The sequence below is a fragment of the Talpa occidentalis genome, unplaced genomic scaffold, assembly GCF_014898055.3.
Source record: "Talpa occidentalis isolate TD23 unplaced genomic scaffold, MPIMG_talOcc4v2.1, whole genome shotgun sequence".
In the NCBI taxonomy this organism is placed as follows: Eukaryota; Metazoa; Chordata; class Mammalia; order Eulipotyphla; family Talpidae; genus Talpa; species Talpa occidentalis.
In genome coordinates this window covers 115,723,854-115,746,882 of record NW_026555331.1, presented here as the reverse complement: position 1 = coordinate 115,746,882, position 23,029 = coordinate 115,723,854, and the positions used below count along the sequence as shown (strand labels likewise).

General features: G+C 33.8%; 1 protein-coding gene across 1 annotated transcript in view; it reads right to left on the bottom strand.

Annotated features, from left to right (window-relative positions):
- Nucleotides 1-23,029, bottom strand: part of PCLO (piccolo presynaptic cytomatrix protein) — a 283,527-nt gene that overhangs the window by 77,614 nt on the left and 182,884 nt on the right. The window contains 5 exon segments of the mRNA XM_054692491.1: nt 6,079-6,165; nt 6,168-6,203; nt 11,454-11,544; nt 13,284-13,420; nt 19,337-21,524. Of these exon segments, the coding sequence (XP_054548466.1) occupies nt 6,079-6,165; nt 6,168-6,203; nt 11,454-11,544; nt 13,284-13,420; nt 19,337-21,524 (2,539 nt within the window).

The following is a 23,029-nucleotide window of genomic DNA, read 5'->3' as shown; positions in this document are numbered from 1 at the left end:
TAGTGTTTACTTAAATATTAATTTGTATATATCAAACCATTATTAGGAAGAAGTTGCCCCTGCTCCCTTCTCTTCACCCATAGAAGATGTGAGTGATGTAGGTATCTTAGTGGATGAGGAGATGAAAAATAAGAATAAGATGTGTGACTCTTCTAGGACAATTTTCCTGTGGGGAGGGCCTCATACTAAGGAAAATGATGTCCACTTTTCAGGAATTAGTAAACACCAATGCCTGCCTTTGGAGAAATTCAACCATTGTGTTGGTTCCATTAAAAATTTACAAGATTTGAGGGCGATACACACTCACCACTAAAGTGCAAATGAATCAGAAACAGATGTGTCAGGCAACAAACACTTACACACAGAGCTTGCTATTTTGAGTTCAGAAGATTAGAAGATTTTTATCTTCTAATTTAAAACTCCTGTTTTGTGTCCTTCACCCTCCTCTCCAAATTACAGAGCAAACAGGATGTTTTGATGATTCTGAGGCAGAAAAGAACTGCTGGCAAAAATCCTCATTTCATACTCAGCCAACTCAATATAACAGAAAGATGCTGTTATATTTTCAAGATTAGAGGGGCTTTTCTAGATCAGTAACAATGAAATATCCGTCCCCACTCTAGAGATCTGAATTTAAGTTAAAGGCAAAGACACACACTAAGAAAAAACCTAAATTTATGAGCAGTTAAACTCAAAGTTGTAAAAACATGTGCCCACAGGAAATAGTTTCTATTTTGTACATAATTTCTGAAAAGATAATAGAACGCTATATTACCAAAGATGCTGTTATCAGATGATGTCTTAAGTGTGCATGGTTATTTACAAATAGTATCATTTTATTTGCTTTCCCTAACCCTGTCAGGAGTGACTTCTTAATAAGTACCTAACTTTGCAACTGAAAATGATTTTTTCAACACTCAAAACTTCTTTTCTCTCATCAAATGTAACTAGTCACTTGCTGTAAAGGCATAAATTGATTTGTTTTATAAATTGATGACACTTAACTTTTTTTTCCCCACACTTAACATTTTATTGTTAAGCATTCCCCTTACAAAATACCTTGAAAAAACTGGCTCCTAGGATAAAAATCCAAATTCCTTAGGTGTCCAAAGTCCTCGTGACCCATCTTCTATTTACAAATCCCCCATTCTACCCTAGCCTTATTTTGTTTCTCAGATTCTTATACCTTTTTTCTAGCCATTTTTACAATTTCTTCAGCCACCTTCTGTTAAATGCCTGCGGGTCTTTGCACATGTGTTTCCTTTTCCCACCACACAATATCAAGGGGAATCTCTTCTATAAACTCTATTGAATATCCAACTCCAGCCCAAACAGAAAGGATCCCTTCATTCTTTGGGCCATCTCTGTGTCTTGTATTACAGAAATTACCATAGTGTGCTGTGATTATTTCCTTCTGTCTCCTCTAAAATACTCTTTGGAAGAAGAGCAATGCCGTTTCTGCAGGTGTATATAGGGAGGGTGTGCAGTGTAATATGGCCGCAGGTGAGCTGCAGCTGAACGGCTCCTGTTGGCTCCTGCTTTGCCAGACAAAGGAGAAGAACCCTTCGTGCTTATATGTTTTCTACTTCCCATTCAGTGACCATAGGCTAGTAACTTGAAACTGACCAGGATGGGAATAATAATACCACCACAGGCTAAATCTCCTCCTGGAAGCACTCTGGAAGAGTCCTCCTCTTATTGGTGTGCATGTGCTCAAGATCTAGCACTCATTTCTATATATATCGTCTGAAATCTTGTTTTGTTAGGTGCTGTGCTAGGCACTGAGTATGTACAAAAAACAAAAAAAATCCATGTTAAGGGACAAAATAGATACAAGCACAAAGTGGGATGGAATACAAAGAACTGAACCTGGTTTTTATCAGAGAACAAAGAGTCCGTTTGTCATGAGATAATGACAGCTGTATTCTAAACTCCAAAGATGTGGAGATGGTTGGGTTTTGGTCTAAGAAGAACATATAAGGATTTATTTTTAAAGCAATTCATAATTTCAAAATGTAATGATATTGAGAAAGATTCATCAGGTAAAATAGAGGAAAGAAAGTTTACTGCAGAGGAAGCATCTAATTTTCAAGATCATTAGTTAAAATTCTTATTATACTGAACTTGGTATTGATATTGTAATATAAAAAGGTATATAATCAATTGTTTAAGGAGCAAGATTTAAAATGAAGGTGACAAATTGTCAATATACACTCAAAGTACAAATAATAAAATTTCCCACTTAAACAAATGAGTACTTTCAGATTCTCAAATTAGTTCACAGAGAAATAACATCAAAGATCAAAATAAGAGAAAATATTATACACCATTAAAAAACCCAGCAGTGACGAGCATTTTAAAGCCATATAATATTGGTCTAAAATTGTTAAGATTTTTAATTCTAAAGCAAATAGCAAGAAATCACACTTTAGAAACTTAATTAAATTTGTTATTTACTTTTTCAGAGATTCAGTCTTCATTTTCTCAATAGAATAAAAACTGATGATGTGCTTTAAAAGGAAAAATAGTAGGTAGCAAAAGATCATCCTTTTTATATTTGTATTTGTTTAAGAATATTTGCTAAACATTCTGGGAAAGAAACTAAGATTTTGGAAAATGAGGATCCCTTAAATATTTGATTGTCTGAGTTTCTACACACAAATATTGTAGCTAATTGTACAACTCAGAGTGGTTTAGGAAATTCTGATTAATGGAACACTCTCTATTTGTATTGTTAAACATTAGTCAATGGTACACAAGCTAATATTGCTACATTATTCAACAAGATAGACAATACTGTTGAGAAGACCTTTCAAGAAAGGTTGACTAAAGGGCCTCCCCTGGTGGTGCAGCGGTTGAGTGCTGGACTGCGAAACTGCCCGAAGCTTCGGTAGTGCCAGCTCGATCCCCGGCCACCTGCGAGGGTCCCACAAGGTGTGCAGACCTCTCCTGCCACACCCGCTGCTCCCCTCAGCAGTGTACTTCGTCAGTCTGCCTGTTCTGTTCCCTGCTCTGGCTCTGGTGAATTCTCTCACTCTCCTATGCTTCAGACTGTACCCAGTGGTTGTATAAATAAATAAATCTTAAAAAAAAAAAAATAAAGTTGACTAAAGATCATTTTTCAAACCAATAACCAAAGAAGTGACTCAGAAAGTGTACTGGGAATTTTTCCCTTTCCATTTAATGTTAGTTACATAAGTGAGTACTTTCAGAATAGCAATTGGCTTATGAGCATCACAAAACCTACATGATTGCTCAGCATATTTCAAACACATAAATCCAAAGAATAATATGCAAGAGGACATTTAAAAATATCTGTACTCTCCTTAAAGTCAATACAGTGGAAACAGCTTTGCAATTTGGAGTGAAAAGTACAAAATTCTATGGTTAACCACTTTTCATTCATGTTTTAAATCAACTAGAAGACAATTCTGGATCATAAAGGTTGAGTCTATATGCTTTTATATTCAGAAATGCAGAAAGATAAACACAAAAGAGTTAAAAAATCAATTGCCAAGTCTACCAGGAGTTCAATATACAGAGGAGAAATCTAATTGCATAAACACAAAAATTATCTATTGGATCTATCATCTATTTATCTATCTACTTATCCATCTATCAACTATCTATTCACATATGAATTTTTTTTCAAGGAAAGAGTTCAAATTGTGTTCAATTAGCCACTTTTATTCCCTTCCAAAACTAATTTAAAAAAATCAACGGTCAAAGAAAATTTAAAAATTCTAACCCCAAACCCAGTCCTCAGATATATTATGGCTGGGAGAGGATAGGTACTGACTTATAGATGGGAGAAAATAATTCCAGTCAAGACAGCAACAGGAATCTAGTAGAAATACTAAAAAATACTTTATTAAAGACCTATGTTGCAAAAACGAAGTAAAGGTAGATATCAGAAATAAAAAATTATGTGGGCCTCCCTGGTGACCTAGGAGTTAAGTCTCAGTGCTATGGCAGTGAGGGCCTGAGTTCAATCCCTGGTCAGGGAGCTAACCCACATGATGCAGCAGACCTCTCCTGTCTTGCCTACTGCTCCCCTTAGCAGTGTATTTCAGTAAATCCCCCTGTTCTGCTCCCCACTCTGTCTCTGGTGAATCCTCTGTCTCTGCCCACACCTCTGCTACACCCCAGTTCTTCTATGCATAAATAAATCTTTCAAAAAAATTACAAATTATGAATGTGGGTTATACAATCTGACTCCAATCAGAGGATCTTCGCACACAGATATATTTTGTTTGTTATCAATAGGCTACCAAATAAAAAGAGCTTCTGTCACACTTCATCACATGCCATCACTACATTAAAATTATTTGTAAAATCATTCTGATTTGCAGTGTTTGCTAATTTTTCATGGCATAAACACAAAGAAGGATATGAAGTTTCATCTTTAAATTATTCAAGAATCTTTGGCAAAGTAGAGCAGGCACAGTTACTGTTACAAGAGCATGTACAATTTTTACCATAAAATAAAAATAGCATGCTCATTTCCTGGGTCACTGTCATCTGATAGTGATCATATACTCCCAACATTAAAAATGGGTTTTACTTCCTGTATGTGAACTAGACTACAACACTAAAAGAGTAACAGGGCATTACAGGATAGAGTCAGAGAAAATTGGTACAGATTCAGTGATTTGCTCATAAATGTTATATTTTGGTACTTGACTTATCTATATGTCTAGCTCTCCTAACTTTCCCTGTTTTGTGAACACCATTCAGATATTTTTATAAAATGCTTTCACTTATATATTTGATAATGTCCTGGTAAACTGGCATTCTGAAAACCAACAAGCAAACAAACAAAAAAGGCCGGATTTGTAGCATTTGTCTATTTCCACATGTAAATAATCCCAACCATGTTATTATGTTATGCCATTAATGTTATGCCATTGAATGCAAAACTGGAAAGACATGTGCACAGCATATCTTGTGAGTTGGTACTGATTCCAACAGAACACTATGATGAATAAATATTGCCTCAGATCTATGTTTATTCTAACAGTCAATAAAAACATCCAGGAACTTATTTGTAGATTCTAACACATTAAATTTAACAAAATGACAGTGAATTAATTTTAACATAACTGAAATTTTTAGCAAACAACACCAGGCAATAGGTAACATTTTATTAAACTAAAAATAACAGAAAAACACTTTTCAAATAAGTTTTAGTTAGAGTAAAAGTTTAAAGATAGGGTAAGGCTACAAAGTAAAAAAAATACAAATAGTGTCACTGAAAGTCTGTAAATTTTATCTTAGTTTGGATACTGTTAGTGATCATATCATCTAGTTGACAAGTGAAAATTATAATTTTATCTTTTGAAAATAAAGTTGCAATATTTAATTGAAAGGAACATAAATGCATGTTTATTTACATATTTTATGATTCACCAGATACATATTTAAAGTTCATCATTTTAAAATGACAATGATGCTATGAAGTAGATAGTGTCTAAAGGAAGAGCATACCTAGCTCAGGAGTTGACAAACTTTTTCTGTAAAGGCTCAAAGAATATGTATTTTAGGCTTCATAGTCCACTTAGTCTTTTCTTGACTACACTTCTACTACGTAGATGGAAAATACCCCTGCATAATCTGTACATCAATGATCCTATATTCCAGTAACTCGGTTCACAGAAAAGGCTGCAGATTAATTGGGCTGTGGGTCATTCACTGTTTGCTGACCTGACACTAGCATGTACTCAATCAGCAAATATTTTTAAGGTTCTGATTTCAATATAATTTTTCTTAGCATTTATGAAGAATTAATCCTGATAAAGCATTTAAAAAAATATTGCCCCAATAGGTTAAAAAAAAAATCACTAATGTTTTTAAACAAGAGATTCCATAGTGAATCAACTGCCAAAAGGACAATGCAATTGAAAATAAAATTAATGTAGTTGTGGACATACCTTATTTTATATTACTGTGTCAAATTTCATAATTAGCCATAAGAGGAGAGGTTTACTTAGACAGCAAGGAAAGAAGAACTTTGCATATTAAATTGAAACAAATTTAATATGATCATAGTCAACTTTATTTAGATATCCTTATCCTTACCTTCCATAAGTTTCCCTGTCTGTTCTGCACTTCCCCCAGGAAGAATCTTGGCAATATAGGCTCCAATTTCTCCACCATGTCCAGGATTTCTTTACCACCCACAATTCTAATTCCTAATCCATTACCTGTATTGAAAATCAGCAAATTATTAGCAATAATTTAAAGGTAGAGCAGTTATCACAAATTATAAGGTACACAGAAAGTATACTCTCATACCCAGAGGCTAACTGAAACATGAATATTGGAAGTGTACACCAGTAACAAAGGATATTATTCTGATTTCAATAATAGTTAATAGGAAATAGGATTTTCTGAGATCTGGACTTTCAGATATCATTTTAGACAAGGTGTACAGTGATTAACCTGATAATAACAAATACTTTTTTTGGATTCAGCAGTGCCACCAAGATATGATGCAAATATTTTATACATTGCCAGATACCTTATAAAATTTTGTATAGATTTTCCATAAGAAATTTTACAGCATACAATTCACTTATGAAATTGAAGAGCATTTTACTTACAAAAAGGCCTTAATGGATACAAGAAATTGAAAAGACAATCCAAATATGAAAATAATTATAAATGATAACATATGATTATAACTTATGAATTATAAGTTCAATTTTTAATCTAAATTCATCAATTATCAGTGTGTATCAACATGGCACTTTATCATGAGACACAAAATAATTACTCTTAACTGATAAACAATTTAGTAAACTGTTCTGTACTCCTTAGAACAGATTTTTCTCTAATTGGCCACATGGAATAAAGCTGGAGAATGATTATTATGAGGAATCAAATTGAGATGGAAATTAACTGTTGATATTATAAATTTATTATTTTATCAAAATTAGCATGTGTATAAAATACCAAATATATATATTTTTTCAAATGTCAAGATATTTTAAAATGGAAACATTAAAAGAAAGCAGAACTGTTTTCATTAAATGGAAACAGCTAATTTTCTCTTTATATTTCTATTCTTCCCATTCAATGATTGAAGCACTGTTTTCAACTCTTAAATTCTCCAAAATTCAAAAACTAGGTCTCTTCCAAATCCTGTTCCCTTCTCACCTTACTCTTCAGAACAATCTCTAGTAATCACCTACACAGTTCAGACAAATACACAGTAACATTGAATCTTGCCACTCTGCTGGCTATATTTTGGTGAAACATTGGCTCATTTCCAGATGATATGACAGTTTCAAATGAATCTAGTCTCCCCATTCTTTCTCCCCTCCTTCTCAACCTTGTCTTTATCCTTTCTTTCCTGTAATTCCCTTCTTCCCCCCCCCCTTCTTCTCTGCTACCTGACCCTATCTCTGTTTGGTCATAGGGGTAAAGGTGAAGACTTAGCTTCAAGCAAAAACATAAATGAATGGTTATTCCATGGATTTATCTGAAAAAAAAAAAAAAAAAAAAAAAAACAGATTCTTAATCAAAGATCTGGTTCTACTTTCCATGGCTGAATCACTGACAAGGTATAATTTATCATTTATTAAATATTTCATAAAACCTCACAGAGAAAATGAGTTTTAATGTGGTTGGCATATCCACATCAAATTTAAGGCAGGGTAAGTCTGAGATTCCAAAAGGTAATTCGTAAGATTTTCCTATTTTGAAATGTATGTAAAGACCCTGGCATATCAAAATTTCTCACAATTTATACAATGTAGAGTATAGGAGGGTAGAGTCTACAAAATATTGGTCATTTCTTTACAACAACATAGCCCAAGAAAGATGGTTTCATCACTATGTAATACATGGTGCAACCATTTGCTTAGAACCCACAAACGGACTTAGGATAGCTACATGTTGCAAAGGTTTAGATAAGAGAGTAGTTGTAGTAGTTGTAGTAGTTGTAGAACTAATTAGCATAAGTGACTTTCAAAATAATTGGTTATAGTTTCACTCTGATGATAACAATGTTTTGAGGGTTAAGCGATTTAGTCCTTAATGGTGTTTAATTTTAGTGACTGCACACTATATTTTTAAAATGTGCAGTCACTAGAATTAAATGATCGATGATCAGAAACTATAATCATATCCATCTTAACTAAGTAGTGCACACACTATTTCTTTTTGAATTCATATACTCAAAAACACTTTCTAAATATGCTTTGTAAAAATGAACAATGATGTAAGAAAATACAGTTTAATGAAAAAAATAAATTAAATATATTTTGCAATTCTCAGTCTATTTGGTAAAATTGGGGTAATAAATAATCATAACTATATTATGAGAAATGAGAAACTATTTCAGACACATAGTTAATTTTCAAAAATTACTATTCCTCCAGTTAATATTGCTGTGGTTACTGCTATTGTTTTTCATGTATGCAATAAAATAGGACAGAAATAATTAAAAATTTGTGAAAGAATAGACTGTCAGAAAATAAAAAGACTCAGGAAGGAGAATGTTTTGTTTATTTTACACTAGTTTCATGAATCTTAAAGTGGATGTCATGAATGTAATTTTACACAATCTAAAGTAAATGTTCTTAATGTTATACATGATAATTAGTCTTTCTAGTCTTGCAACACAGCCAGTCCATCATGGAACTAACTTTACATAAGCAATTATCTTTTTTTTTTTCAAAGCAAAATAATTTCTTTGATTTGTTTCATACAGCTGTGTTTCTGGAGCCAGAAGATGGACTTCTAACTAAAAAAAGAGACTCATTTCATGAGCACTACATTTTATCCTTTTTTTCTCATCATTTCTCTCTAAGAGAAGGAGAAATGATATTGGTTGAATGCATATCAAATATAAGATTCTGTATTAGGTTCAACTGCAATTATGTGAGATATATAGAGCTGGTTTTATTTTATAGATAAGGAGATTTATAGCCAAAATTTTAAAAAGTGATATAGCTGGATTCCAACTCAAGTGTTTCTGGATCCAAAACTCATTACCTATTCTCTCAATTTTGCCATCTTGTATTAGAATAAAAGACTTTCAAAATTATTGTGATGTTGTTGATAAACACCTAATAAACATATATTTAAAAATATATTTCTAGACCTCCCCGGAGGCGCAGCAGGTTGAGCACAGCACTGTGAAGCTGTCCGCAGTCTCTGCAGTGCGGGTTCGATTCCTGGCTGGCCAGGCAGATACCCACATGGCGCGGCAGACCTCTCCTGTCTGTTGCTCCTCTCAGCAGTGTATTTCGTCAGTCTGCCTGTTCTGTTCCCCGCTCTGTCTCTGGTGAATCCGCTCACCCTCCCACGCCTCTGGCCTGTATTATCCCAGCTCTTGTCTGAAAATAAATATTTTTAAAAAATAAATAAAAATAGGGCCTCCCCGGTGGCTCAGCGGTTGAGCGCTGGGTTGCGAAGCTGCCCGCAGACTCTGCAGCGCCGGTTTGATCCCTGGCTGCTCCCCGGCCACCGGAGGAGGGTCTCACATGGCGTGCAGACCTCTCCTGCCGCCTGCTGCTCCCCTCAGCAGTGTACTTCGGTCCTTCTGCCTGCTCTACTCCCTGCTCTGGCTCTGGTGAATCCTCTCACCCTCCTGCACTTCTGACTGTACCCAGTGCTTGTATGTATGTATGTATGTATAAATCAATCAATCAATCTTTAAAAATAAATAAATAAAAATATATTTCCACTCTGTGTTTCTCAAAGTATGAGCAGGCATGACTCCCAAGATGATTTCAAGGGTCTACAAGGTCAGAACTATTTTTGTTCTGCTAAGGCAGATTTACCTTTCCATTCTTACTCTTTAGTGAGTACACAGGAGAGTTTTCAAAGATTATATGATGTGTCTTCATAACACATTGTGTATAGACAGGCATCTATTAAACTCAGTATCAAGCAGATTTGTATTTTATGCATGGATTTCACAAAAATATAAATAATGACACATTTGTACATTACTTATACACATATATACATAGGTAGGGAAATGACCAATAAAGTTAATAAATTATTTGGCTTTGTCTCAGTTGTTTTTAAAACCCAGTGAGGTTAGTCTCTCAGTTCTAATACTTATCAAATCATGGTCAATTTTGTTTCATCTATATATTTACTATTGTCCACACCACCAGTTCTAAAGCAAATTCCAGATAAGATATAGTTTCATCTGTAAATATTTTAGTATGATCCTCTAGTAGATACACTGACTTAAAAATTACTATCAACATATTAATGATAGTTACAAAATAACAAAGTATATTGTAATATCACCAAATACTTAGTAAATCAAACTACCCTTTTGATTGAATAGCAACTGACAGAAAGAGTAAGCAGGTATATAAATGCGCTCTCCCAGGTTTTGCCTGTTGCTAGTTTAGAACTTCTAGACACTGATAAAGATCATGATTTCTGGTTCTAATGTTGCATGTACATGCATTTAAATAACTTTGAAGACTTAACTGAAACAAATACAAATTGTTCCAAAACAATTTATTACAAAATTGTGCCTGAGTCATAATAAAGTTTGGTAGTTATCAATGTTGCATAAATACAATAGAGAAATGCTTTTATTATTTTAGGTAGATATCAAACTGAAAAGGGCAAGCAGAGAGATGATATAGTATTTTGGTAGTATTTATTGCTCAAAACAATAATCGTATTTTTTTCTGTGAAATCTAAAAACAGAGAAAAGAGTATCTAGTTTTCAGACTTGAATAGTTATAAGAAGATAATACAGTTGAATAATTACTTTAATATAGAATAAAAGAACAACACAGCTAGAATACAGATAAACTGATACAGAGTCCTGATGATTAAATAGAAACAATTTGAAGAGTTCTGTTATACAACCTGCAAAAATAATTTGGCACTGCTTGAAAGTATTATGTTGTTTTGCTTTGTGAGCTGGAGGAAACTGAAATAGTCAGTAGCAAGTAATTATCTCTATAAGAAGAGCCCTGGATTTTTAGATTCAACCTTAGAATTTCATCAGTACTTAAAATATAGTCTGCACATAATAAAGTATGAAGGTTGAATTATCCGTCTCTGGTAAAAGAAAAATTAGCCAATCTTAAAAGAAAAATGACAACATTAGACTCCTAATCGATTCATTTTCTGTGAAGACAGAGGAGAAAATTGCTCCAAGCAAAACCTGTTCCAATACACATGCTCCATGGTCTAAAACCTGCAAGGAACAGCAGCAAGACCACAGGAAAAAATACTAGTTTTTCTTTGTTTTATTATTTCTTAAAAAAAAAAAAACACCTCTAGCATAGGTTTACTATATTAAATCTGCCTGCCTGCCTGCCTACCTATCATCTGAAGTTTTTTGAAACACACATTTTGACATAAAAAGTAGTGATTTCTAAAATTTACTGTCATTTAAATTGAAATCCAAATACATATTTCAATCCCACATTAAAATAAGGACCAGATTGCTTTATTTCCTTTACCTGAAACTGTGTGATCCTTAGAGTCCCTTACTATTTTTATTCTTGCGTGAGGAAAGATGTAGTGTATAGTCTTCCCGTTCATCTGTATTATCTAAGACATACATGTGATAAGGTGAAAAAGCAATGTTAAAGTTACTTAAAATACAATATACAGAATTAGGCATGCTTATTTAAAATAACATTGACTCAATCAATGAAAATATATTAGAAGCTTCTCAAATGATGACAAAGCATTTTATACTATATAATGATATTATTGGTTACTGAGTTCCTATTTTCTTAACATTTATAACCAATTTCTCTTATGCACTGATTTTTTTCTGCTTGGAAAATTAATGAGCAAATGTAATTGGCTCTAAGGATGTCTGTTAGTATATAAGTGTATAGTAAATAGTGATGACAATAGATAAAGAATATGGAAAACTGATAGTTAATGATTTTACTCTGAATAGCCTAGAAATGGAGAAGTAGTTTTAATTTTCAGTGGTTAAGTGGTACTAGAGGAGTAGAATCAGAAGAGATCCTCATATTCTGCATCTCACCACGTATTAGAATTGCTTTTCATTTATTTTGCATTGATTTTATTGAAGAAATGGGCCTTTGTTGAGAAAATCTATTAGAAGTTTCAATGTGCACTTGAAGCTGAGACATTTCTCATTCTCATATTTTTTGAAGACTTCTCTGTATTCAAAGGTTGTGCCATTGATGGAATTATTTTACATTTACTATAGAAGCCCCTTAGGGTAGAAGAAGTAACACTTAAGCTATTGTTGCAAGACTGTGATTTCAATTCTCAATAGTGAGAATTGAATATAAGGACAGCGTAGACGCCATTATCTGTTTCCATCTGGTAAAATGAGATTTCTGAAGCAAAAGTAAATCAGTCAGCAAATTTGAGCTTTATTTTTTTAGAACTTCGCATCAAAAGATATCTATAAATAGTGAAAGATAGAAATCATAAAATATTTATATCCATAGTAGCAGAGCTTTATTAGTATGTGTAGAGTAAATGGTTTTCAGGCTTTTCTGCCCTCCCACCATTAGGATTGCCCTGTCTGATGCCCAACAACCTGCAGTTGTTGCATTGTTATGTTGTTTACTTCTGTGGGCCGTGGGAGGAGTACTGAGATAGTCACCAAGAGAAGCAGAAGCAGGAGAGAGGCAGGAGAGAGAAGCGGAGAAAGCAAGCCAGAAAAAAGAGAGAGAAGCCCAGAGTGAAGACTTGCTGGGGGTCTGGAGGCCCCCGCCACCCCTGCCTGCAGTGTACCTGTTTGCCACATTACATCTAAAGCTCAATGAAAGCCTGAGAAAGCCACGGAGGGCTCCAGGATTCCTCCTTTACCCTGTCTGCCAGAACATAGATAACGTGCTTGGTGCCCATCCTGCCCCTACAGTATGAAGTCTTGTATCTCTTGCCTTAGGAAGATTTTTTACTAAAATTACTAATGAAATAAAGTTTAGTAAAGACATATTCAGTATTAACTCATTTCAGAAAATGTTTAAGCAGTTATAAGGTCTTCAAGTTATAAGCTCTTCAAGGGCTTTGTGTAATCACCTTGTATAGCTGTGATGGGTATATTGGACAAATTTAATTATCTATTAAAGGAATGAATCACTTAAGTTGCCTATTAAAAGCATCACAACAAAGCTGCAATGTCAGTCATTCATAGCTGATAAAGCAAGGTAATTATGATTTTAAGTTTAACTGGAAAAAAATAACTTGTGAAGTTAACTGATGAAACCTTACATATTGGGATAACTAGGATCATTTTTGGTGAATGGAGTCTTTTAAAAGTAAATATAAAAGAAATTGCTCAATATAGCACTTACTTGCTCTTGATGTTGACTAAGAGGTCTAGAGTGGACCAATCGTTCTGGCAATTTTCGGTCTAGACCATGTCCATTTTCCAAACGAGACTCTCTGGGTTTGTCAAACCAGTCAGTTTCTTCACGACGCAGGTGATAGGCTTTAGAGACCAAGAAATATCAAGCATTGCAATCCTAACTAATTAAAGAGATGTCCTAAAGTACCAACATGCACCCAACTTATTAACCATTCATGCATTTCAAACACAACTCTCAATGAGATGAGAAAATCTACTTCCAAAGTTATGTTAAAAATAAAATTGCTAAAAAAAATTTGTACCACGGAATAACCTAGAAAAAGTGGTGCACACACCTGCTCAATCTCTAGAGCAAAAGAAAATTAAAACCCAATTCAGGGGCCTCCCCGGTGGCGCAGCGGTTGAGCGCTGGGTTGCGAAGCTGCCCGCAGCCTCTGCAGCGCCGGTTCAATCCCCAGCTGTTCCCCGGCCACCAGAGGAGGGTCCCACATGGCGCGCAGACCTCTCCTGCAGCCCGCTGCTCCCCTCAGCAGTGTACTTCGGTCCTTCTGCCTGCTCTGCTCCCCGCTCTGGCTCTGGTGAATTCTCTCACCCTCCCGTGCTTCTGACTGTACCCAGTGCTTGTATGTATAAATAAATAAATAAATCTTTAAAAAAAATAAAATAAAACCCAATTCAGGAGACAAAAATTTACATAGTGATTGAATAGGTAAATGGACATAGAAATATTCCTCAGAAGTCATTCTATTCAACCTCAGTCCATTAGTTTCTACCTCCTCACTAAACCCCATAATTCACCACTAAAAGTCTAAGAAAAAAATGTATTCCTTAGGTACAGAACTCTCTGTAATTTTCCCACAGTAACAGCAACCAAGTATCAATATGTGGCTGCTGACTATGGAGTAATTTTTGAAAACATGACATTTCTATGGCATTCATAAATAAATGAAAAACATTCATTTCTAAGGCGGCTCTAGATCATTGTCAAGAATGTGTATACCATAAGCACTTGGTAGCCTAATATTAAAATCTAACAGAAATTTTTGTTAAAAATGAAAGTTATTTTCTGTAGAGATCAATGATTCAGAAATTAGATCGAGAAATTACAGTGCTTTTTAAAAAATATTTATGTTTTATTTATACAATAGCTCGGGTACAGGCCAGAGGCGCAGGAGGGTGAGAGGATTCACGAAAGACAGAGTGGGGAGCAGAACAGGCAGATGGACCAAAACACTGCTGAGGGGAGCAGCGGGTGAGGCAGGAGAGGTCTGCAGTGCCATGTGTGCCATCGGGGAGGCCCTAGAGTGCTTTTTGAACTTATAATGTAACAAAAATTGACATTACTTTTTTTTAAATTAAAACATAAAGTACATATTATTTAAAATTTTATATTTCATTAAATTCCTAGTGCTTTCAAGTTACTTTAAAGATATGATTTAATGAATAAAAATGGTATTTTATCTAATATAGTATTTAACTTTCATAGATTGCTTTATTCTTTGTAAATGAAGTGTCTGGGAATAAAATGCTATTCCCAAATTTCAGATGGAGCAGCCCTTCTCAAGTGCTTATCCTGAAAGATGTATTGATGATACTATCAACCCATGCTTTCTTGAAATTGTAGTATCTACAATATCACATTAGAGTTCTCCTCTCTATCTTATGATAGTTTTCTTATTATGTCTACGTCCCTGCTTGTCTTCTCTTCCAGAAATTTCTCCTGTGAGTTACTTCTTACCAGGTCATTTGCTTTATGATGCAGGACTGGCAAACCCACAACACGTGCACCACCACTACTCACCTCTAAGTCTCCTGTGATCTTGTTCAAAGCTGCTGATTAATCACATCACTTACCCCAGTTAACACAGAAAGATAGCTAATGTGTCATATTCAGTTGTAGATTTGATGAATTACATACCTGATATGTGGTTGCACATGTACTTGTCTGATTTCCCTTATTAGATTCTAGCATGCTTGTGGGCAAAGTTCATGTCTTCTCTATTTTCCCACCTCAACACTAAAACCAATGCCTTGCAAAAGTCATAATATCAATGATATTTTGAAATGAAACAAGGAAAAATAAGCCATCAGTTATCGAAAGACGTTTAAGTCCTAATTACAAACAGCACACTTTAAAATAAATATTAGTTTGTCTGTGAACCTCAATAATAGTTAAACTTTTCTCACAATCTACTTGATATTTGTTACTTTTCAGAGCCTTAATTTGATACCAAATAATAATTTAAAAAAATAATAGATTTGATGAATACAAATAAATTCATTAATCATGTTTAAAAATTCATTATTTTATCCTAACCACACTAAATATTACTACTTATATACCTTTATTACATACTTCTTATGAAAACAGTATAATCTAAACTGATTGTTATAAGTAAATATCTTCTCTAACATAGTACGTAATTACACTTGAATATATAACTTTGAGATAGACACACACTTCCCTCACGGTATCTATAAAAAATAAGTTAGAATCTAAACTTGATCCAAATTTTGTCAGTTTATTTCCAATTCTGATTACATTGTTATTTCTTAAAATGTTACATGTAAATTAGAAATGTCTACCAAACTTTGCATAAGAATTTATAGATCAACCAAGAGCAACCAGATGAATGAATTGCTTTTATATTTGATTCCATCTTCATCATCTATAGCCAGTTGTGCATAATTGCTAATTATTTATCGTTGTGATTGTCTGATATGACATGAGGGCTGAATTTTTAAAATTAGATTTTACAATAATAATATTTTCCGAGTTTATAATTTGCTGAAGATTAACATTATCTTTTTTTAGGCTGATAGTATTTTCCTGAATTCTTAAATGTGAAATACAAGTAAGCTATTTTGGGACCTAGCATTTTCACCGGCAAGAATTATAGGAATAGCTTCATTCATATATTGGTCAAAATATTTTTTATAAAAAGAGTCTATATATTGGTTTTTATTGCTTTTTCATGGATTCTATTTTGGAAGGATTTTTCAGCAAAATAGGTAGGTTACAGAGACAAATATATATGCTGACTGTTTCCAACTGTCTTTCTCCAGTCTGTTAGAGAGGGAAGTCTCCTGGTCTATATAAAATCAACTTTGCATGAACATCAAGTTGTGGAATTCAAGCTGATGGTCATGAATATTAAGCAGTGTAAATTATGTCTACCTAGATTTTACTTCAAGTGAAATAATTCACAATTAACACCATATAGAATAAGTCTGAAAAATATATTTACAACCTAGAGGTTAACTGAATTCAGAAAAAGTACACAAGAAACAATGTGAAATAAATTAAATATGTTTTGTCTACATGATACTAAGTAGCCTGTTGGAATGTAATTCTTTTCAAAGTTCTCTTAGTGTCACTCAAATACTGATATAGCATCAACTTGGTATAAATTTGTTCAAAAAATCCTTAATATTGAGGAGTTCATAAATATCATGAGTTAGGAAACTGGTAAACACACTTTCTAGTGTTCAACTTACAAAGAATTCATGATTTAAAAAAAAATTGTAGGGCATTTTCACCCAGAGTAATTAGTTTATATGAGATAAAAACAAAGAAAATATACATTTAAAACATACATTTAAAAAAATAATCACTACAGTTCACACAGATATTATATATGTAATTCAATTTGCTATAATTGGTCTTTGTCTCATTCTATATCAACATGATCTTTATGACTTAATTTCTTGTTCCATTAAATTTTCAAATACACTTTAATTGCTTGACTTTATCTAAATTTCATTTTAATTATTTAATTCTTTAGTGTCATATTTACCCATTTAATATTTTTGTATTCTGCCTGATGCCTCATCATCTACATTATCAGAACATTTTTCATATAATTGGATGATTATGATTTTGTATCATATAGACAAATGAGAAATAAAATATTCAATTATTTTTATATGTTTGTAAATAAATGTCACATTTTGAAATATCTCTACACATCTGTATGTCTGGCACTGTGTTGACAAAATGTCTGTGATAAAGAGATTTAATTTGTTCATCATGCATACAATACCTTAAGGCATTAAATTATGCCTATGTTTAAAAATTCATTATTTTATACTAACCACACTAAATATTACTACTTATATACCTTTATTACATACTTCTTATGAAAACAGTATAATCTAATCTGATTGTTATAAGTAAATATCTTCTCTAACATAGCACGTAATTACACTTGAATATATAACTTTGATAATAATTACATTTGAGATAGATACACACTTCCTTCATAGTATCTATAAAAAATAAGCTAGAATCTAAACTTGATCCAAATTTTGTCAGTTTATTTCCAATTCTGATTACATTGCTATTTCTTAAAATGTTACATGTAACTAAATTAGAAATGTCTTTTTCTAATGTATTTTTTATTTTGTTATTTTACAGATGTGATTACTAAGGAACTTTTTAATTTTCTTGCAGCAGTCAATTTACATGTATAAAATGTGTGTCAAATGTGAATAGTGTAACAGGTAATTAAAAAAGACCATTTCTACATAAGATACCTCTTATTTATATAAGTTCAGTAAACAATTGGCTAAATAAGAAAGAAATAGTGTTTTATTTAATTGGTTAATTATCAATAAAAATGGTCAATCCAAAAGCCCACTGCAGGTGAAAAAACAAATCAGAAAGTGAGTAGTCTGTTGGACTTTTACTAGGGCAAACAGTAAGTCCTCTGATCCAGTGATTACCTTAGTTCTCTCCAAATCTAGATTTGAACTTCTAAAATCATATTGGTGTCTATATACAGAAATAGAAAGAAAATCCTTTTCAAGAAAACATGTTTTCCCAGAAAATTCAGGGAAAATGCTAGGTACAGCATAGGGGAGATATTCATGTTAGGTTAGTGCTCTGCAATCTCCAAAAACATAAATAACACTTTTATTTGATCAGAAATATTTTATTTCTAGGACTCAAACCACATCTACACTAAAATGCAAAACATAGAGTGGGGGTGGTGGTGTTGTTGGAAGCAAGAACCATGAGTTCTCTTGGCATGGGCAAGACTCTTCATATCCCTGCACCACTTCTCTCAGTTCTTCCAATTTGAAATTGGATTAGATCATTCTCTAAAGTTCTTATGGTTCTAAATGGTTGAACAACAATAACAAAATACCACAAGTCAGTTTTTAGCCAAATATGTACTTGCCTTATATAACTTATTCAAAATGAAACACTAATGAAATAATTTAGAGAAAAAAAAAGGTGGGGGTAGGGCTATTATAAAAGTAAAGTGGAGAAAAAGAGCCCACCAGGAGGCCTTCAGCTTCATTTATCTAAATTCACAAAGGAAATATGGGAATTTTCAATTTTAAATCTAAAGACTGTTTCACATATACTGATATGACTACTGATTGTCAACATCATATTTAGCCCTAAACTTTCTAATATGTAATGTAAAATGAACAGCTGTGTCAGTTGTGATATTCATACTGAGAGGGAAAATACTAACCTTTTATTTGAAAAGAATTATAAAAGTTCACATTATACTAACAGTCAAGGACTCATCCAAAATCCTCAAAGAAAATATTCTTTCAATTAATGAACACCGATTTCACAAAATGATAGAATTTCTATTACACAGTCTAGGAAAATAGTACTTAATCTCTAAACTTTAGTAATTTCACAAAAATAAATGACTAAATTTAAAATGCATTTCAAAAAATAAAAGAATCATACAATGAAAACCCTTCCAACTATCAATTTAAAGGATGACCATATTTTATTGACACAATTATTTGATAATTGGAAAAGTGGAAGCCAAAGAAATCAAGCAAACAATCAAGAGAACAATAAAGGAATAAATTAAAAAGAAATGAAGCAAAGCATGCCACAAAATCTATACACAAGATAAAGTTTCCATTTATAAGAAATAAAACTGAAGTAAACATGCAAAAGACATACCAAGAAAAATAGAATACATCCTTGAAGAAGAAAAATCAAACATGCAGAAAAATAAGAGTTTGAGTTTTGAGAGTAACAAGGTAGTATGAGGCCCAATTTACCTTCGCTGTCTGACATAGCATGCTGGAAGTCATCCATGATGAATGCTATGTCACGATCATAGCCTCGAGTCCGTGATTCTTCTCTCATATGTTGTTGAACTTCAGGCAATGAGTGACTTGATCCAAACTGATCCCTGGTGTCTGCAGATATTGGTGGCAGGGGTCCAGCTGCAGCCCTAGCCATTCCCATTGGCTGGCCTACAGGACTGAGTGGACTTTCTTCTTCAGAATTCTGGGCCACAATTGGTATCCTTCCTCTACTCTGGCTAATTGGCAAACTGGTAGGTTTAGTTCTGCCAGAGGATGATGCATGACTAAAGGAAACATCTAGCGCTTCAGCTTCTTGAGCTTTCAGTCTTAGGGAAGAGCTGGAAGAATCTCTTTTAATTGATAAATCAAGCCCGTAGACAGAGGAAGGTCTAGAAGAAGGTCTAGACCTGCTACCACTACTGTATGGCTTATCTGCTTCATCCTGCAGAGCAGACCGTAGGGTATTTCCTAATGTACCTAGTCCTGAGCCAAGAGATGACCCCATAAATTTTTGTTGGTCTGTAATATTTTTTCTGAGGCCAAAAGTTATATCATCTTGAAGAAGCCTTGCTCTGGAAGAAATGCCACCAATAGATGAAGTGCTAGAAGTCATATAGCTTGAATAATCAGGTTCAAGGTCTCTACTTTCTTGAATAGGTGAGAATTTTGACATTTTAGGGTCAATTAATGACTTCTTATGCTTTGACTGCTTTTGATAAAGTATAGCTGCTGGTAGTTGCTTTGCTGCTTGTTTTTCAAGTGTGAGTCTACTAATGCTATACTTTTCAGATTTGGGGAAATGTCTATAGCCAGTATCAGCATGGTAGTAGTGGGAAAGACCAGCAAGGTGATCTAAGCTCTCTGCTCCTCTACGGAATTCTTGTTTAATCTGATGTTTCAGAAGCTTTAACTCATAAGGATCCTCCATTGGGTCTTCCTCTGCTTTCACATAACTATGCAATCTGGAGGAGGTCTGTAAAGGTGCTAGGAAATCTGTCACTTCTTGAGACCTTCGTGTCTCAGTGGTTCGAAGGAGACGGTCTGTTTTTGATATATCCTTTTCATGAAGAGTGAATGCAGTGCCTAATGCTGCTGTTCCTTTGGTAATCTCTCCAATGTCATCAATTAAGACATAATTTCGAGACGTATGGTGGTCAATATCTGCATAGAAAGAATCTGCAGATATGCTTGATATTGGACTGCTTGCCATGCTACTTCTTTCCTCCAATCCGATTCTCAAGTCTAAGCTGTTGTACTTACTACCAAGGTGGGAAACAGCATATGTGTTGTCAGTGGAAACAGGTGCTATCATCAGAGGTTGGTTGCGAATAACCTCATAGTTGGAAGTTATCTTGGGCTCCAAATACAGTGTAGTTTGCCGTGGCTTTTGTTGTATCACCATCATCTGAGATGGTAACTGATAAGAAGGTTGTGGAGTTGGTGTAGGTTGAGCTTGAGGTGTAAAGGACATTGTTGCCACAGCTTGGAATGTTGGCTGAGTCTGATAAGGTGAAACTTGCTGATGGTATAAAGTTTGTTGCTGAAAATGGGACTGTTGAGTGTATGGGGTAGGTGCTTGAGTGGGAAGTGCAGGGGAAGTATATTGGTATTGCGTATAAGGACTTGTAGGAGGAACTAGCTGAGATTCTGTTTGGGTTTGTGGCGGTATGAACTGGCTAAATTCAGTCTGAGGAGCAGTCCTTGGTCTCTCTATGCCATGCTGACTTTCTATTCGGGTGGGCCTGGTGCTGCTCACCTCACTGTCAGACATATAATCCCGATCCTCAGCTACTCCCTGGAGATAGGCTCGCTCTCTCTTTTCTCTCTCCTTTAATAATGCCTCTTTTCTCCTGTTAATTCCCATTTCCAGGTACCGTAACTTGGCATCAATTTCCTTTTCTTCCTCATCAAGTTCAGCTTGTTTCTTTCTAAGTTTTGCAGATTCCCTCTCCACAAGATCAAGCTCTCTGTCTATATCCTGGAGAATCTTGGCTCGTGCCATCGTGTTTGTTCTGCAGATCCTTCTCCTGGAAACTGTGCCCAGTGTGCTGTAAGTAGACTGAGTTCCTGTGGAGGTCTCCTCGGGAGGGGGGTTTGGCAGAGTTCTTTTAACTTTTTTCTGGGTGCCAGATGGTGTCATGGTTTGAGAACCTTTCGTCTAAAATTAAGTAAACAAAATACAGAAATTTATTATCAAGGAAAAATATAAAAGACAGTAAGACGTCAAGATTTACATTTAAATAAGTGACTTCATATATGTTTTACCTATCACAGTATAAAAATATTGTATGTAATGTCACTTGTTGGTCACAAATGTAATTAACTAAGTTTTCCTTTCCTGGTAAATTGAGTATTTATTACCACAACTTCTGTAACATCAGAAGTGAGTTTTGAATCATTTATAGAACTCATATTTTAGGCTCTGAGGAGAACTTTAAAAACGTACTTTGCATTCTATTATGTACTTATGTATATAAGTACTTATGTATATAGATTTCATTTTATTGTTTGAAATTTATTTCCTTGGTTCTTTTTAAAATTTGATTTCCGTTATCATGTATCTGCTCTCTTTATCTACTCTTAATTGTTTAAGAGAGATTATAATCAGAAGATCCTAAAATCAATCTATGTATTTTTCTATGAAATTTAAAATAAATTTAAAATTTAAATCTATGAAAGTTAAAATATTTGTAAGGATATTCACAATGAACAAGCATTGTGAGTCTATGAAACATGGTAGAAAGATTTTGAAATTGGAGCTTATTTCTCTTCACAGTGAAATCTCAAGGACTGAATATGTTGAAGTGGAGCTGCCCAAAGTAGCTCTTTGACATGTTACTTATTCCCTCATGACCTCAGTTCTTTTCATTCTACTTAATACTCATAATAAAGCTTTTTAGGGCTGTTATGGAAGATGAAATGAAACAGGCAACTATATATAATAGTTGGTATATATTGTAGGAATTTATTACAGAAATTTATAGATTTTTAATTCATATTGCAAATCTTTTGCAAAATTTGTGAAAACAATACTCATTATACCTTTTAGCATCAACTGACCATAATAAAATAGTGATGATGAAAATTGAAATCTTATGATTACTTTATTCATGATTTTCCAAAATAACATATTTTCTATTTTTAAAAAGTTTTTCCACAATAACCATTCAGTTCTCTGAATATAATGGTATACAGTAGGAGGCTGGAAATTGTTTCTTTCTCCTTGACTGGCATTTGGTAGATTTGGTATATGTTTGAAACTTTTAAAATTTAGAATGTTCACTTGTGATAATAGGTATTGTTATTCTGAAAGTGTTATGGCATTGCATAACATAGAGACATTTCAAAGTAATGATTCTCCTTCCCATCAAAGGAGACTACAAATACCCACCAATTAACACACCAGTAAATGCTAATCCTGGCAGGGAGAAAGCACACAAACCAAAGAGCAAAGAGGTAACTATGGAATGGGAAAATAGAGAATGAAGAAAAAATTTCTGGGGTGGACACTAACATTTTAAAAATAAATTTTTTATAGTGTAGGAACTCATTAAATGATATACATACTTGTTGAATGAAAGAATAGAGAAATGAAAAAGTAAAACAAAGACTTGCTGCAATTATTTTAAAAGTTCTGAATCAAGAAGTGATTTTAAGAAGAAG